The sequence below is a fragment of the Thunnus thynnus genome, chromosome 2, assembly GCF_963924715.1.
Source record: "Thunnus thynnus chromosome 2, fThuThy2.1, whole genome shotgun sequence".
In the NCBI taxonomy this organism is placed as follows: Eukaryota; Metazoa; Chordata; class Actinopteri; order Scombriformes; family Scombridae; genus Thunnus; species Thunnus thynnus.
Window position 1 is genome coordinate 35,052,840 of NC_089518.1, and position 19,027 is coordinate 35,071,866.

The window sequence follows — 19,027 nt, forward strand, 5'->3', positions numbered from 1 at the left end:
AAATTTGATTTCATATAAAAGGCAACTAATTGAATTTAATGGAGACACACTGATAACTGGTCTGTGTAGGTAAGACAGACAGACAGACAGACAGACAGACAGACAGACAGACAGACAGACAGACAGACGGACAGACAGACGGAGGAAAAACTAATGTCACAAAAGGCAGCTACAGTAAAGACAAGACAAATGACTCAGCATGCAAGAGAATGATGCAAAATCAACACAATGAATAAATAGAGTAAAATAAAAAACGTCCCCTGAAATGACAATAACGCCGGACTCTTAATACTGTCCTGACACTGGTATTAGTCTGACTCTATTTAGATCAGCCGCTGTCTGGGGTTACGTGATATCATCATGTCTGAGGATTATTTTAGCAGTTATGTAGAGCTGAAGGGTACTAATGTCACTAACAGTGCCACTGTGTCAAAGTAAATATGGCATGAAGGCAGCTCAGTGTGGTGAGTATACATTGTCCTAAAGATCGCTCACCAAGGATTGCTTTCTAATTTGACTCCCGACTCCTCGTTGGTTAAATGTTTTGGGAACTTCACAGGAGGAAAATGTTATTGTAGCATTTGGAATATCCCAGAACATGATTCACACGCATTTGGCACGGACTAACGTATGACTATTATGTTCCGTTTCTCTGTTTCTCTCCATTTAGAGAGATGACGATGATAATGATAACAATGAAGAAGACGAGGTGGTAGAGGAGGAGGAGGAGGAGGAGAAGACCGAGCAGGCGGCCGGCGAGGGTGAAGCCGCTCCTTCCGTGATCGAAGGTCAGGTGTACGTCAACGTCTCCCCTCCCGTCGCCGGCCGGGGCGTCATCGGTGCCTCTTCCGCCTCCGGCAGCCGCCCCCGTTCACGCAGCTACGACCGCAACCTGGACAAGTCTCCGTCTCCTCGCCTCGGCTCTCTGGAGCGTATGCTCAGCTGCCCCGTCCGGCTCAGCGAGGGCATCGCCCCGGCCCCGCCCCCTCCCCCGCGGGTTACATCCTTCGCGGAGATCGCCAGAAGCAAGCGAAGAAACGGAGGCTCGGGGGGGTCGCCGTCGATGAAGGCGGCAGCGGACCCCTTCTCCTCCACCCACTCCCACTCCTCGGTGGATTTTTCTCCCATCCTGGAGCAGCGCGTGGAGGTCGACGCTCACAGCCTGTCACCTGTACCCTTCACCAGATGTTACAGCCAAGGCAGCATAGAGAGACACCTGGAGGGGGCGAGGGAGACACGGGCCAAGGCTGAAGGTTTGTCCTCATGCATTAATCATTTTTTTTGGGGCTTCAGGGGGGCGGAAGACACACAACATGTGGTCGTATCATCGCATCATCACATCATAACGCCTTGTCGTACACATGGCAGACACAGCGTCGCATCATTAATTTGGAGCTGTGTTTTCTAAATTTACTCTGCTCATAGCTCTGTATCAGTCGTCACCGTTTCCTTAGAGAAACATCTGGCTCCCCCAGGGCCCAACCTGATGTGCCAGATGGTTTGCTACACAGAACCATATGAGAAGTTGTCCTTTCCCTGTTTGGAAAAGGGCAGGCACTTTAAAAAAAAAAAAAATACTTGGCAGGTGATTGGATGAACCATCTGTCTGTCACCCATCTATCACGGGCTAACTTCTCACCTTCTAAACCCCGCCCAGTAGTTCCTCATAGGACGCCGATTGGTCCAAACCACCGTCGGTTCGGACACAAGCGCATAACTTGAAGCCTAAGCGCAGAAATTTACTTATATAATAAAAATATCAGTCAGCCTCGGTGGCAGCGACGTCCCTGGTTTGAGTCCAGCTGGAGATGTTATTACATGCCGTTCTCTATCTCTCTCTCTCTCCCCCTCATTTCCTGCCTTGTCTCTACTGTTGATCCCCAACAAAATGCTAAAAATATATCAAAATGGAACAAAAAAACCCATTACAAACATGTGTTGTTTATCCTTGTTTGAGCTTGGTTTCTCATTCAAGTGAATGGGAAAGTGCAACCAGACTTTTGACTGGTACTGTGCAGAATCTCATTATCATACACAACACACTCACATTATTATTTTAGTATTTTGGTAGTGTTTACATTTTTGGACCTTTTGTGTGAATGTGGATTTGTCTGCATGTATGATTTTTAATTTGTGTGTGGTTTTGCATGGTTAACCTTGCTTTGTGTGTGTGTGTGTGTGTGTGTGTTAGATAATGCCCTTGTGCCGCTGTGTATAAATATGTTGAGAACAGAACGATGCGGACTGCGTATCCTCAGCCGTACAGGGAACGAAGGGTTGAAGTGGGCCAAACGTGTTCTGAATAATAATCAGGTCAGAGAGGAGATAAAGGTGCAGAGAAACCCCCGCTGAGCTCTACATCTGCATACTGAGCTGCGTGTGGCTCTGCAGTGTGTGTGTGTGTGTGTGTTTAGAGGTGTGTGTGTGTGTGTGTTTTGCATCATGATCCGGAGAGGCGGTAGGACCGACACGTCCCAAAAAACGAGGGAAGGTCAAAGAAATTTACAGAAGCTTCTTCATGTTGACAGAGAAAAATGATGTCACCTTTTTATTAGGTGCAGCATCACATTCATGGTTTTATCCAAACAACGACAAGAAGTAATGAACATCTACAGATTGCTTTTGTTTGGTTAATAAACCACTAAGTCGCTGAAATCTTGCATCTGTAGCATCCCATGTTTCCCAAAATTAAGAAATCCGTCTCAGAAGCTCATAATGCAGCATGACATACTGAACAAACCCGCAGCATGTTTGCATGTAGTCATTTTATTTATGCAGATTTATGTATAGTTATATGATATGAAAACGATACATCCAGCACCTTTTGAAATATCCAGCGGAGACAGAAATGCAGCAGCGGTGGGATCAGTTAGTGACAGCAGTCATAACAAAGAAAGATATTAAATTCCTGCCGCATCCTGCTGTGCTGTTCTGCAGCTAAGCTTGACCTCTGACCTCTCTGCAGAGGCAGACAAACCAAAAAACTACATTTCCTAAAGGGTTTAAAAAGCATAATACATCTAAGAACCATATCTGTTTAATATTTATGCATCCTTTACAATATTTGGGTTATTATGAGCTCATATTATTGAGTAGTTTGACCTTTTCTTGTTTGCTGCTCTGGCAGAGGGTGGATGCATTTTACATTTCCAACTACTCAGTATAGTTGAGTATAAATATATATTGAAGAAGCACAGAGTAGTTAAATATCTAAAATGATAAAATAAGCACTGAGTAATTCAATTCCATAAATAAATACATAGACTATCTACTGAGTAGGTGAAAAACCAACTGACTGACGTTTTCTATCCCTAGAGCCGCGACACTAGCACGGCTAACCGCAACATATCACCTTATTAAGCTCAGTCTCAGCTGCCCGCTGCACATATCTGGTTAGACGAGCACATTCATACAGGCCTGTATACACACTTACACACGCACACAGGGAGTGCTTGAAATTCCACTGGAATAAGACCAAGGACAGTTATGAGCGAGTTCAACAGGAGAGGAATGTCCCAGAAAGCTCCAGCTGTCTACTGTTCAGAGCATGTGAGCGGAGCAGATTTGGAGAGCAGAGAGCAGAGCAGAGCCATTAGTTTAACCTGAGGGAGGAGTGCACTTGAACCACTGACATATATAAGAACAGACACTTGAACTTGAACAGATATTACTCAAACCCGTTTTCGAGTTCGCTCAGATTTGCTCCATGACGTTACATCACCCAGATAACTAGATATAAGCCTGTCTGGCAGATTCCTCGGTAGCTATTTGATATTAAATGTTCAAACCCCGGCTCGGACCACCTGTTATGATTGATGAATTAAAGCAGGCTATTATTGGACAAAGTTGTCGCCGTGGTTCCTTCCTCTCCCATGTCCATTTAGGAAACGGGAAAGGGTGATAACCTAGTTAGCCTTATGTTTTTCTGGTTTCCTTCAGCAATTGTTCCTATAATTAGGCTGTAACATATAGTTTCTTCTTTAGACAATATGTGCATTACACACACATTTAGGTATTGTTGTTGTATTCCTGTTGTTTAAATCTAAAACAGAGGCTTTCCATAATTTGTGGCTAATAATCCCTTGTTGAATATTGTTAACAATCTCATTCGTTTAGGTTAATATCTTCCTGTCGTGGTAAATAAATAGCTGTCGAGATGACGCTACAGTTATTTGACTGGTTAGCAGTAAAAGGTAGCGAATTCGGAACGAGAACTGTAACGGAGCAGAGCGAAGGTAAGAAAGGCAAGTTTATTAGTACAGCACATTTCAACAACAAGGGCTTTACATAGAGCGTAAAACACAATAAAACAGAATCTAAATGCAACACAAGTACAAAGACATACAAACAATTAATAAATGTGGAAATATAAAGAAGCTAAAAAGGGAATAAGGCCACTGTTACCGTTAAATGACTTTAAGAACATTGAAGAAAAAAAATCCTTCACATAAATTTATCATGATGTCGTTATGATGATCTTTAATTAAGAAACTATTCCTCCTTTAAGCTAATTATTTAGGCAAAATAGCTTAAAAATGGAGATCAACTTTGTTAACTGGAGTCAGCTTTTATCTTCCTGTTTACACCTGTAAGAGACAGCAGCTGTTAGCGTTGCTCCGTCAGTTATCCAAACTCCAAAAAGAGGCCACATGGAGAACGTTTTAATGAGGTAACACCCCTTTAAATTATAAAAACAGATATTTAAGAGCTGGTGGATTACAGTGAAATAATCAAAATGACTTCTCTTTAATAAAATACATCATAAAATCTTCATACAATATTAACTACTGTGCCCTCAGGTCACCATTACAGTATAAACAAACAGTTTTCTTCTTCATTTACACCAGATTCATCGTCTGCTTGGTATGTTTTAATCTCTTTGAAGTTGTCATTATGTGACACCAATGAATGAGTTTGTACAGTATATATACTGCAGAGTGTGAATGTAGGTCAGTGTGCTGGAATGTAGCTGTGCGTGCCTGTATGTATGCACCCTCCACCCAAATCTTATGAAACACTCTGTTGACTTGATATGTGGTTGGTTTGAATTCACAACCATAAAAACTTCACAATTCACTTCCTCATTGTCTGTTTTCAAAAGGTCACCAATGCTCGTACTACCAGAACAGTCGTGTTTCTAATACTGAGACAAATGTGATGTAGTCATTTAGAACAACAACAATATTTGATTAATGTTTATTAAGGTTTTTGGCTTTAAGCACTTCTTTTAACAGCTGCTGCAAAAGATGATTTTAATTAACAATTATGTTGATTATTTTATTGATGAATGAATCAGAGCCCAAAGTGGTGTTTTCATATTTATTTTATTCAACCATCAGTCCAAAACACAAAGATATTCAGTTTAATGTCATACTGACAAAAAAAATCCTCGAGCAAATCCTCATAATTTTAATAAGAAAATAATTAATTCTCAGTTGATCATCTAATCAATTAATGAACTAATTTGGTCAGCTCTACTTTTTAAAATTAACTTCATTTTGTCATTTTGTTTGATGGAAACACACTCACATAACACAAACTCCATAATCACATACCTGCAGACACATTCTTATTAAAAACTGAGACAAAATATGCAAATATGTGTAAACGTCTTAAATCTTTACAATTTGAGAATCAAGAATCTACAATTATGTCAGTAGCTCCCTACTCAGTGTAGAGCAGGAATATGATCAATACAGTCAAGAGAAAATGTATTAGCAAATATTTGGAACATTGATTAACCATTTAAATATTTTTTAAGCATAAATGCCAAAAAGTCTCTGCTTCCAGCTTCTGAAATGTGAGTATTTGTTGGTAGTTGAATCAAGAACATCAAGAAAATAAACTGGAGATGAAGTAGTAATGAAATAATTGTTAGTTGAAGCTTTAATCATCATATATTTTCATGTTGGAAAGGACAAAAGTAAAATAGATACACAAACGTTTTGTAACAGCTTCATGAAGAGGTTTTTAACGTCCCACCAGTTCACTGCAGGTGCTAAAACAAAGGAGCAATTCACCTTATTTACTGAAAAAAAAAGGTTTAAGTAGTAATTAGAGCTTGTGGGGCAGTGAGAAGGAAAAAACAATAATATAAAGGAAAGAAAGAAGAATGATGGAGATTTGAGCAAATAGGTCATCCCTAAGAATAAGATGTGTCTCACACACGCTTAAAATACATCCTCCTCTAACTGTGTATCCATAAAGACTGTGATGATTTAAGGTTATAATGAGAGGCTGTGCAGCATCTCGCTACATATATTATTCATCAGACTTCACTTCAGTCAGCTGTGCTGTTTTCACCGCAGCATAAAGGCCTCTTTAAAAGCCTGTGGGATGCAGCTCCAGCAACTAATGATGCTAACATGAAGCACAGAGCTGCGAAAGAGGGGAGAAAAAAAAACCAGCCCTTACTGTAGCTGTCTAATGGATTCAACCATGAAAGAGGAGAAGAGCTCAAGAGAAAAAGAGAGAGAGAGTGGTCAGTGAAGAAGCAGATGGAGAAGGAGCTGGCGGGGAGGAGATAAAGGAGAAAAAGGGGGACAAGAGGGATGATGTTGCAGATACAAGAGAGCCAGAGAGGGAGTGTTTCCATCCTCCATCCCAGAGGGGAGCTCAGGCCTGCTGGGTGTGTGTGTAGCTTTCCTCCTTCCTCTCTCTCTCATGTTTCCACATTAGCTCAATGTCGCCCCCCCGTGGCCGAGACGCGTCACCGCATCCCAGCGCAGGTGGTATCAGAGAGCCGGGGCCTTGAGGGTGACAAACAGCTTGCGCAACAACGCTGTCGACGTCACACACGCTCCTGTCCGTCATACGCTGCACTTGATCTAGAAACACACAGACACACACACACACAGACACACACAGACACACGTAGAGAGAAAAACACAGTAAAACAGCAGCAGAGAAGAATTGCAGAAAAAAAAGGCTTTTCCTCGCTGGTGTCTCTCCTGACGCAGTGCCCTCAGGTTTAGTCTGTATGTGCGTGTGTGTCTTTGTGTGTCTTTGTGTGTTTATGTGTGTGTGTGTTTGTTTGTGTGTGTGTGCACGTGGGCTAACAGTGGTGTGGTCGTTTGTGATAAGGGCTGTTGAGTTTTGTGACTCATGACTGGGCGAATTTTCTGTTTGTCTGTTTGTTTGGTTTCAGTTTTAACCTTCATTTTTCATGCAGTTTAGTTCTGAAATGATCAGTTGATTCATTGATTAATCGGTTACCTATTACACAGAAGATTACTATACAACAACCAATCATCACTTTATTGTTTTATAGCTGGTTGCAGCCACACTATTGTGAGGATTTACTGCTGTTCTGTGTTTAATACAGTTACATTTTTGAGTAGGGTTACAACATTTATTTTGAAAAAAGAGTAATCTGAAATATTTTCTAAAGTCCAAGTTGATGCCATCAAATTGTTTATTTCTGACCAACAGTGCAAAGCTGACATATTTAGTTTCCTTTCACATAAGACAACAAAACTCCAGCAAATCCTCACAATGAGAAGCTGCAATTAAATTACATTTTTTTGGCTTTAAAAATGAAATAAAGGATTAATTGATTAGCTGCTGTCTTTGAACTCTCTGAGCTTTGGCATTTGCAAATTGTGGCAAAAAGCAACAGTACATTTTATGAAGTAAATTAATTGAAAAATAATCTACAGTTGCAGCTTTAATGCAGTTGCTTCATTTCTACATCTTTCTTTGTTAAGAGTGTGATGCTAACCATCTTCTTTTTTCTTTCTTCATCCCTGCCGTCCTCTATGTGCTCGTCCAGGTCTCTCCAGCTCCTCAGAAAGCCGCCTGGCGGTGGTCCGCTACAGTAAAGACCAGCGGCCCACCACCCTCCCCATCCAGCCCTTCACTTTCCAGCATCAGTTCGCCTCCAAACCCCCGCAGCCCAAACCGCTGCTCCCTCTTCTCACAGGCTACGTCTCTGGGATGCAGGCCCGCTCCGGTTCCGGCTCTGGATCCGGCTCCGGATCCGGCTCCGGCTCTGGAGGTCCGGGAGGGGAGGATGGCGAGGATGCAGCTGAAAACGTGCACAGGTACCAGGGTGCTTTAACTGCAGCGGCGCCTCCTCCCGGAACAGTACGGCCTTCGCCTCTTGGGAGCTACTCCCCTGTACGCCTCCACGGGGCACCCAGCTCCGGGACCTGCTCCACCTGCACCCCGAGCCCTCAACCGGCACACAGTCTCTCCTGCCCGCTCTCCGCAGGCCTCAGTCCCCTGCACTCCCCGCAGACCGCCAAACAGAGCGCGGGGTCAGGGCCGTTACCGCCCACCCCTCCGCCTTCGTCTCTGGGGGCAAAGAGAGGGACGGTGCCACCGATCCTACCGGCGGTGCAGGGACACTGTTTCCACCGCGGAGCTCTGACCGGTTTACCGGCGTTGCCAAGCGACACACTGAGCCCACTGGGATGCCTGGAGCCCGGGAACCACATGGAGGGAAACAAAGGATCTGGAGCCAGGACACAAAATGGTAGGTTTCACAAGAAATTTGGTGCGCTCAAAGAATAATTCACGAAAAAATGCAGCTGTTCTTGAAGGGAAAAAAAGGTTTTTAAATTTATACAAAAGCAGATTTCAGACACTCGTTTCAGGAGCAACGTTGAAGTTAAAATAAAAAGCCTGTATCAGTAACATGGCAGTTAAAGTTTCAAAGTATGTCGGTTTGCTTTTGTATTTTAGATGGAATCAAATATAGTGATAATAATAATAATACATCAGGAACAATAATCTGCCTAATGACCAATAAATGAACCAATTTCCTGTATTTAGGTTGGAGAGGAAGAAAGAGTCTAATTAACTGGAACTTTTCCAATACTGAGTCCATTTTTTTGTGGATGTTATATTCAATTACTGATGTCCTGACAGCTCCTTATTTTGGATGACGACAGTAAACGTTCATGTTGACAGCTGGAGAATCAGGCTGAAGGATTTTATACATTAATTAATAAATAAATATGACCAGAATTCAAACCCATCCAACCTGCAAAGTGTCATTTATTTTACTTACCTTTTTTTTTCACTTACTATTTGGATGGGTGTGAAGTGGTCAGCAGGTGATCACGTGATATCTGAAAATGGTCGAGTGATACAAGTAAATGCAAATCCACAAGCGTAGAATTGCCTGTTTTGAAAGTTGTAAATGTTAGAAAGATATTCACAAATGCAGATCTGTTTTACATTTGCAAATTCTGCATTTTTGTATTTGTGGAAAGTGTTTTTATATTTACAGATTACACATTTACACACAGATCGTCGATCTGTTCACGCAAATAATATCGAGACAAAACTACGAGAAATGTCGAGTATTCAAGAGTTTCAAGGTTTATTCACATTAAACTACTTTCTTAGCTCATCTTTTCGTTCCTTTTATTGTAACGTTTGTTCATCTTTATCTCTATAACAGCTGCCAGTCTCTTGTTGATACATGCATTCAACAGATTTACATTCAATTTCAATTATTCAGTTGTAGCTTCTACTTTAAGATGAGTATAAAACCTGCTCTGACATGACTGCTGGAGAGCAGCAGCAGCAGCAGCAGCAGGTTTCTGTCCTCTGATGATTCTTTACTTAAATTCACTCAACCAAACACTAAAACACCTCATCTCACAGTGTTGGTGCTTTGCAACAACAGATGGCTGTCTGGTGCTTTCGCTTATATTTTATTGATTAAGTTCAGTTTGATTCAATGTTGATGTTCTCTTTAAAAGACGCTAAGCCTTTTCTACATTCTTACTCTTCTCTTTTTTCCTTCTTCTCTCCCTGCATCCCAATTTTTTTTTTTTTTTTTTTTTTTTGTTCTCGCCTCTCACTTTTTCCACCGCTTCTTTGCCACTCACCCAACTTCCTCTACTTCCCCATATATATATTTCATCCATCCACCTACTCAACAATCCATCTTTTAACCATAACACCCGACCACCGACCCCCCTTTCATCGTAAACCTAACACCTCCCATCCCCGACAGCTCACCACCTCTCTCCCCAGGCTCTGAAGTGGAGGGAGTACCGTCGTCGAAACCCTCTTGGGGTGGAGAGGGTCTCCGGCGGCCACTCCGCCGCCTCGTCTGCCACCATGTCTGGTAGCTTGGAACCTCGAAGGGGCGGGGGACAACGCCTCGCCAGACGCAACGTGTTCGATTTCCCTTCGGTCCCCTCTGGTCACGCGCTGGGACGGCTTAATGGTGCTCGTTGCTTTATCGTCTGTGGTGGCACGCTGCTGAATTATTAAGATATTTGAAGAGTAGACTTCGATACTCTCGGAGTACTTTTTTAAGGAGTTAAAGGTCCAGAGAATGTGTTATTTATGGATGTAATCTGACAAAAATGTTCTCTTGGAGAATAAATATGTTAGAGGTTCCTCAAATATCCTCCTCAAGGATCCTTAAAGGCTTCTCTTACTTGTAAGCGATGCTATGTGTTTATGTGTGTATCTGATTGTCTGTCTGTGTGTGTGTGTGTGTGTGTCACAGCAATGGGCCAATCAGCGAAGCAGCTGCAGCAGAGCTACAGCGACTTCCTGCCGGACTATTTCTCCCTGACCGAGAAGCCGCCGGAGGAGTTCTGCCTGTCCCCCGACGCCTCGAGCTCCTCTTCCTCCTGCTCCTCCACGCAGTCCCACATCTCCATCGACCTGACGCAGAAGAGAGGTGAGGCCGTGCGCTCGTGTGTAGGTGTGTGTGTGTGTGTGTGTGTGTTTGTATGTGCAGTGACAGTAGGAACCAGTGTGAAGTCTTGAAATATTTAATTGCTTAACGCTCCATTAAACGACTAAATGGTGCAAACTCATTTACCGCTGTCTGCGAGTGTTGATGCTGTGTTTGTAGAGAGTTTGACAACAGTTTGACTTTTCCAGGAACCTTTTTAGGACCTCAGGAACATAATAACTTTATTATATGCATTTAAAAACAGGAATCTAGCTCCAGACTTAGTCCCTTCCTCAAAACTTTCTGCTCCTGTGGTTGTACTTTCTTTTCCTGCAGCTCATGAACTGTGGCTCAAACAGCAGCTTCTAGACAGCTACAACATCTGTTCATTCAGCAAGTTGTCACTACTGTTAAAATTAGGGCAAAGTTGTGAGTGAGTGGTCTACAAAAGAACAGATAAACCGTGTCAATGCAGCTACGTACTAAAACCAAAAAAAAACAAACAGAAAACACACAAAATGACGTAACCTTTCTGCCAGTTTACAATCTCTCTCCACCTCTTCATGTCTCTTTCCAACATCTCAACAATCCCACAGTAAATTGACTTTGTGTTTTTGTGTTGTCACATTCACTGTTGTCACTAGAAGGAGTCGTACGTCCCGATTTACTTCCTGAAGAGACAATTATTTGCTCAAAAAGCTCCATCTGTTCGTTGTTGTCTCTGTTTCTCTGCATTTAAGGTTCTTCACTCATAACTCTCTAACATGTGGAGCCTCCAGCAGGATGATGCTTGTGCTGCATGTGTACTCTTATCTTTTATGTCGTATGAGTCATTTTCTTGATAAAATACTCGAGCCGTTACAGCTCTGTGAAATAAATTCTCCTGCGCCACCGTGCAGCAGACAGAACCGAGTAAAAAAAATCTTAAATTAGCGTTTTGAGAATCACAGATCCAGAGCACACTGCGGTTGTCATGGAGAACAGGGAGTGAAATTATGTCGCTGAAAGGTATTTAAATCAAGCACCTCTCACTGAGAAAAGCCTACTTGACTCGCTTTAAAGCCTCTCGAGGCTGCACGGTGTTGTGTAACGAACAAAGAGAGTCTCCTTCACATTTCACCGCCCTGCTGAAGTGTCACCGAGCAGAACGCTGACAGACAGACAGATCTTCTAGTCAGATGCCAAAATATTTTTTTTTTTTCTTAGTAGGAACTGGATTGTGATCTTAGTAAATGTGTTGTAATCTTGTTAAGATTTCAACATCAGTTCATCTGGGTTTGTTTTGTTTTTTTTTGAGTTTGCTGATGGCAGACAGTCGAGTGTCTGTCCAAGTAAATCAAACAAAGAACTCATGCAGCCACACTGATAGTGATGGACACTAAATTTAGCTCCGATGCCTCTCACCTCCCTGCAGAAAGGGAAGAAAACAACATCATGGATTAATAGAAAGAAGAAAGACACTGTGACTTGTAGCTTAAAAAAACTGATAATCAACCAGCTCTTTTTTTCTATTTTCCACCCTCTCTCTCTATTCGCTCCGTCAGGTTTGGTGAAAGCCGTGAACACAGCGGTGGATCTGATTGTGGCGCACTTTGGCACCAGTCGAGACCCAGATGTGAAGGTAGGAGATGTTGTGACTGTGACTGTGAGTACAGATGTTGCCAGGTGCTTGCTCATGGGGGAATGTCGGGTAGCTATAAATCAAAGAGTACAGTCTAGACCTGCCCTGAGATAACATCTGTTGTGATTTGGCACTATATCTATAAAACTGACATAAATTGACGATTGAATGACAGACTGAACACACCGTCCTTCTAGAGACGAAGGAGAAAGAGCTGATTTAGCTGAAAACACGCGCACAGACCTGCAAACCTCTGCAGTTACATGATAGCGGTTGGCTCTTGAGACTGATACTTGTTGATAATTACCAACATGATAATGATAATTTATAAGCTATAATAACCTTTGAACAAGTGATTAAATAACAGTTTAAAAGAACATAAAACCTTCAAGTTTAATATTTTTTTCCCCACCCGACTGTTTTACTAAAGCCTGGGAAAGATCTTTAGGTTCTTCAAGTTCACAGGTTCAAATTTAGCACACCTGTCATAACATATTATTGTCATGACCCGTCATATTATTTTCAGAGAAATATTTTCCCTCTCTGGTGTTCGGTGCATATGTGCTGAAGCTTTGCTGCAGTCATGTTCATGTCTCAGATTTCCTTCAGTTTGTTTGTGGTGTTTTTTTCTCGTCACTGTAGATCAGTTGCGCCAAACCACAAACACATGTGTTTATTTTCAGAAACTTAATTGGTCCCTTGTGACATTTTTTGTTTTATTTCATTGGCTTCAACCAGGAAACTGAATTTCTGGCACAAAGTTTTTTATTTTCTAAGAGCTGAGATAAGATAAACTACTTGCTGAGAATCCTGAGAACGAAAGGGCAGACAAGTACAGTCAATAATGATTCACTGATTTGTTTGCTAACCTGAGTTAATAGACTATATATTTACTTTCTGTTTCTTTATTTGGACTATCCAGTCATAAATAAAATAAAAGTTTACTTATCAATTTAGATAAAGGCAACTCGTTTCATTTTTATTTCACTTGTGCGTTGATGTTTCTGTGTAACTCTTCCAGGCTAAACTGGGCAACAGCTGGGTGAGTCCCAATGTGGGTCACCTTATCCTGAAGTACCTGTGCCCAGCCCTGCATGAGGTGCTGCAGGATGGTTTGAAAGCCTACGTCCTGGACCTGATCATCGGACAACGGCGTTGTCAGCCTTGGAGCCTGGTGGAGGCCTCCACACAGCTGGGTGAGAACGGCGGTGTGGAGAGAAAAGAGGGGGTTTGGGATTCATGAATATAGGAGTTGGATTACCCACAATTAACTGCACTGATTGACAGAAGTGCTGAGCCCTGAAAAAAAACATATGTCTAGTTTCCAAACCTAATTCAGAACCTGATTTAGAAAAGTTAGAGACTGAATGTCACTAGTTTTTGTAACATTACACTGAGATGAAGTGAGACGTCATGCTTCAAGAGCATTAAAATAACATCACTAATTGGAAAATCCACCTTTAAAGAGTCAACTCTTATTTTCCATATTACCTTATATTTAAAAATCTGCCAAAACATGGTAGATTGTATGTTGTAAGTGTCACATTTGCAGATTGATTTCTTGTTGTCAGCAGTCAGTGACAGCAAACATACAAGGAATTTATAATTAGAGGACAACTAGGTCAAGGTGCTTATGGGTAACGTAGTGTATATTTGTCTCCGTCAGGCCCGTCCACGCGTGTTCTCCACAGTCTTTTCTCAAAGGTGAGCCAGTTCTCGGAGCTCACCAGCCACAGCATGAGGCTCAACGCCTTCATCTTCGGCCTGCTCAAGTAAGTTGTTTCCTCTTTATCCTGTTTTGTCATCCACATGTTCTCTACAGCAATGATTATGGAAATAATTAAGGGGGAGTCAAAAGTAACAGTTTATATTAACATAATTAAGATTTGCAACCAAGGATTATTCCAATAACTCGAAAAAATTTGATTCATTTCAGCCTGAAATCTTTGGAATTCTGGTTCAATCACCTCTACACACATGAAGGTAAGACTTGGTGGTGTTTCCTAATTCCTAAGCCTGGAAATATTAGTATCACTCTCTAACCCTTTGCAGAAACCCGGATAGATATTAGCACGACTTCCTCTTATTTTCCTCTGTTGTTTTCTTCTTTCAGACATTATAGCAGTGCACTACAACCCCTGGGGTTTCCTTCCCCTGTCGCAGGGGGCGTGCCAGCCTCTCTTCGAGGAGCTCCTCCTCCTGCTGCAGCCGCTGTCGCTCCTCCCCTTTGACCTCGACCTGCTGTTCGAGCCGCACCTCCTCCAAAAGGGCCAGGAGCATCTCCGTCGCAAGGAGCAACTGTGCTCTGCGGGCCAGAGTGTCGACCAGTCAACCCGCTCCACCTTCCAGCTCATGAGAGGATGGAGCACCACTGTAAGCGAAATGGTTAGAGACTCGAGCGCCGAGGTGAAGAAAGAGAGGGCGGGGCTGAGACGAGAGGGGACGTGGCCGAGGATGTTGAGGAAAGAGGGGGCGACAACCGAAAGCGTCACACCCGGACCTGTCAGTAGACCGTCAACGATGGAAGTAGGGTTTGCCAATCTTTGGAAGGAGAGAGGGATGGGTGGGCAGAGAGTGAAAGGTGTAGGACAAGAGAGCGTAGGAGAGAGTGAAGATGGACAAGAGAAGGACAGGAGGAAGGAAAGAGAGAGGGATCCGGTGGACGAGGGGCGTCAGCGGCAAGAGAGACAGGCCGGCTGGTGGTACCAGCTCATGCAGTCCTCTCAGGTCTACATCGACCAATCCACAGAGGGGTCAAAGTTCGTCAAGACAGAGAAGAGGAAGAAGTCATCAGAGAGACGACGGGGCCAACTACCACCTACCAGAGAGGGTGTTGTGGAAGGGGCAGAGTCGAGCCAGGAGGGGGAGGGGTACAGAAGCAGGAAAAGCAGCAGTAGCTCCAGCGGCGAGTCGGCTGGATCCAGGGGAAGGCCTTCATGGATGGGCAGCCCACCAGAGTCTGTTCTCAATCAGGACAAAGTGACAAAATCTCTGGAGGTTACAGGGACTGAAACTCAAGCTGCAGCCCAGGAGGACAGCCCCTCACAGGGACAGGGTTTGCGCTGGGGCAGGCTTTTTGGATCTAGTGTTGGCTCTCCTACAAGGGTGGAGGGAGCTGAACAGAGGGCAAAAACTCAAAAGACAAGGTAAGTTAGAAAGATGCTTTTTGTGATATTTGGTTATTTTTATACTGTTGTAATGTCGAATGTCTGTGTTAAACATAGTCTAAAGTTCCAAAACTTGAGGTGAACGTATGTAAAAATGCTCCCTGAAAGTCAAAAACCAGGGCTTCATCCTGCTCTGAACGCTTCATTTCAAGTTATGATTGTTCGTACATGCCCATAAATGGACATCTGTTCTGTAATCTTGGGTTGTTCACATTGTCCACTTACATATTTCAGATGTGATTTGGCTCGAACATGTACAGATGTATTTGAGAAGTTTCCATTTCAAGTAAAGAACGAGAAAAACAAGTGAAATCTCTGCTATTAAAGTTTGTTTATGTAGCCTCTGAAGCTGCAGGAAGTCTGCTCAGGGACAGCTGCTGGAAGCTAACCAATCAGAACAAAAAAACAAGAGTGTCCAGCTATTTTTATATATGGAACTATTAGTAGCATCAGTGGGAACCAACCAAGATTGGAGAGACAGGCAAATGCAATGTTGGTTTTGGGCTTGAATTTCACATTTTCTCTGCTGTGTTTTTCTCTCTCAGGCCACCATCGGGTTGGCTCGGTCTGGATAGGTCTGTTCTTGACCTCGTAGCTCAGACTATCGGAGCAGGGAGCGTGAAGAAGACGGAGCTTCCAGCCACACCTTCTCACACCCAAAGTACACCTCCGCCGACGTCAGCCCAACCGACTGAAGCCAGACAACAGTCTCTGTGGTGAGCAAATACTCTTTTGATTAGTTTATGACATACAGTGTAATCAGTTTTCTCACTTTCTTAACCTTCTCTCCGTATCGTCTGTCATTCCTCAGTGAAGTACGAGCATTGTGTCACCATATAGCCACCGAGCCCGGTCAGCTGAGCTTCAACAAGGGCGACATCCTGCGGGTCCTGAGCAAGGCCGATCCTGACTGGCTGCTCTGCTCCCTCGGCTCCAGCCAGGGCTTGGTTCCAATCATCTACGTCACCCTCAACAGCATGGAGGACAGCCACGATGCCACCGGGCTGGGCCAGTGCTGAGCTAAAAAACCGCCTCAAGAGGAAATCATATTAAAAAAAAGATGAACAGCTTTGGAAGACGGAGGGGATCCCTGCTACTGCAAACTCTGTGTTTGGCTGCTGTTGTAAGTGAGATAACTGTACTGGGGGAGAAAAAAAAAAAAACATGTTGTAGAAAATATGAAGATTATGAAGATGATGTACAGACACATGCAAGGGAAGCATGCAGGCTCGAACACGAACTCACATCTACTTCACGGGTACATTCAGACAAAGTATGCATGCATACATCCACAAAACCAAAAGACCAGACGAGAAACAAAACCCAAAGACTTCTTCTTCTCTCCACATGACTGTCCCCATCTAAAATAACATCTGTACTTCAAACAAATTCTCACAGATGGTAACCCTTCCCAGTATGATATATACCACGCCTAGCTGCACTTTGCTGTACTGTCTATACATTCACCTAGCTGTGCCACACTTTGAACACAGTGCTCAGTTATATTTGCCCCTCTCTCTCTCCCGGTCGAAAGACGGGTCGGCTTGATGTCCTGTTGCTTACATAGTGCCGATTGATCATTTCGTTCATGTAGAAACCAGTGAATCCTTGCTTTTCAGTGAGATTTAAAGTGGTTTATGTAAGCGCAAAAACTAAATTGTTAACTTCTTGATCCACCTGGCATTAGGTGTGATTTAGCATATTGTTATTATTATTATTATTATTATTAGAGAGTAGAGAAACACCAGAGTGAAAAGAACCTAAAAGGAAAAACCTGTTTCCATTCTTCAAAATGTCTTATTTTTACTTTTCATCAATGCCTGTTTCTTTGGTCGCTGAGACAGCTGGATGGACTGACTGACAAGCAAATTGCCTTTTTTATTCCTCTTTTCTGCTCACACGTCCCACAGCAGGTCAGGTCAGGTCGGGAGGAGGGAGGGAGCGGTGGGGGACGAAGGATTGTTTTAAGCGCATGCAACCTTGCGAAAATGTTTTTCCCCTTTAACGCTGTTTCACCCGTGTTCCTGACGCACCTCGGTCCCCCCCCTTCAATCTCTCATCGAAGAAACGCTTCACGGCTTTACGGGAGGACTCGACAGACGTGGATGTTAACTATCGGTACATACTGTATATGCATATATGACTTACACATGCGGTGAGGTATATCTATTTATTGACCCAGATTAATTCGTTAAAGCTGAAGGAAGCGTCTAAAACGGACGGCGGCAGAAAACGGGGAAGGATGTCCAATGAAAGCAAAGCGTCGCTGTGGAGGTCTTTTTTTTTTTTGAATGTGTTGGGGTTGATTTGCCCCAGCCTGCAAATTCTTAAAATTATTGTTAATTAGTTAAATGTTTTGCATTTACAGAGAGATAATGATCTTATCTATGCCTTAAAGCACTTGTAGAAAAAAAAAAGGGGGGAATTGTTGGACACTTCAAGGCTACTGACCTAATATTTGTCCTGACATTATATTTTGTATACGCTACGACGTGTCTGACTCGACATTTTTCCCCAGATTTATGTCTACAAAGATTGAAGTGTTGTGCAGAAATATGGTGATATTTTTTTGATGTTTTAAAGGGAAACCCCAACACATTTTGTGTAAAAAGGTGTATAATGTGGCCTTAGGTTCAAAATGAGTTGACAAAGAGCTGAAGCTGGATATCTGGATGGATGTTGAGTGTGAACAGCTTGCCCAATTCAAATATTACACAATATAAAAAAGGTTCAAATGTACATTTATTAAATAAATGAAGGCTTGTGTAGTTTTTGAAAAAAACGTACATAGGATATATAATTTTCTTTTTTGTTTTATTGTACAGTTTTTATTTTATTTTAAACATTTAATTTCAACAAAAAAAAAAAAAATATTTCATTCTCATTGAACTGTAAATATATTTAAATCCTTCAATGATTAATTTCTGCCATAGAGTTATATGTATGAATGTTATTAATGATTTTGTTAATGCATTTCTTTTATGTTAAACACAGGAAGCAAGAATAAGCTTTAGTTTCGACAACCTGCTGACCATAACGCGAGTTTGCCCCCGTGGCGGTGGAAGGTTTAATGAGTTTATTTTCAGTCCTCCAGGCAGTTTGCTGTTCATTGACATCCTGTTCAGAGTTCACATGGGACAGGCGGTAATAAAACACGTAGTAGTGATTTAAACCAGAGAGACGGGGGAGGCTCAGGGCTGAGAGGAGGCAAAGACAGATTCACGTATGATTTGGCGTTTCGATTTGGCTGAGATGTTGTGTGCTTTCAAATGCAACAAGGTCCGCTTGTTAAGAGTGAAATAAAAAAAAAAGAGAGAAATAGAGAAGATCAGCCTTCTCTCTCTCTCTCTCTCTTTGATCTGTTTTCTCTCTGCTCTCTCTCTCTCTCCCTGGCTGCCTCCTTGCCTGTAAATACCTTCAGCATCAGTGACACTGCTCTTCTCTCTGTGTCCAGGCTATATGACGTGTAACGTATGACATTATCAAACTACTATGGATGTTAAATAACAAAGTGCTCATGTGATCACAAACTCCTGTGTGCCTCCCGTGTCCTTTTTGTCCTCAACACAATTCACCTTTTTTTTTGAAGTG

At 42.7% G+C, this 19,027-nt stretch overlaps 1 protein-coding gene across 2 annotated transcripts in view; it reads left to right on the forward strand.

Annotated features, from left to right (window-relative positions):
• Positions 1-18,966, forward strand: part of rusc2 (RUN and SH3 domain containing 2) — a 43,917-nt gene extending 24,951 nt beyond the window's left edge. Inside the window, exons 3-13 of one of the 2 annotated variants that reach the window (XM_067572143.1) lie at positions 671-1,253; positions 7,772-8,476; positions 9,971-10,186; positions 10,475-10,651; positions 12,193-12,269; positions 13,291-13,465; positions 13,936-14,041; positions 14,206-14,252; positions 14,383-15,415; positions 15,982-16,152; positions 16,248-18,966. In XM_067572143.1, the coding sequence (XP_067428244.1) occupies positions 671-1,253; positions 7,772-8,476; positions 9,971-10,186; positions 10,475-10,651; positions 12,193-12,269; positions 13,291-13,465; positions 13,936-14,041; positions 14,206-14,252; positions 14,383-15,415; positions 15,982-16,152; positions 16,248-16,455 (3,498 nt within the window). In that variant the 3' untranslated portion in view covers positions 16,456-18,966. The remainder of the gene's footprint in view (positions 1-670; positions 1,254-7,771; positions 8,477-9,970; positions 10,187-10,474; positions 10,652-12,192; positions 12,270-13,290; positions 13,466-13,935; positions 14,042-14,205; positions 14,253-14,382; positions 15,416-15,981; positions 16,153-16,247) is intronic. The other variant, XM_067572152.1, reaches the window with a different exon arrangement.
• Positions 18,967-19,027: the final 61 nt, after the last annotated feature.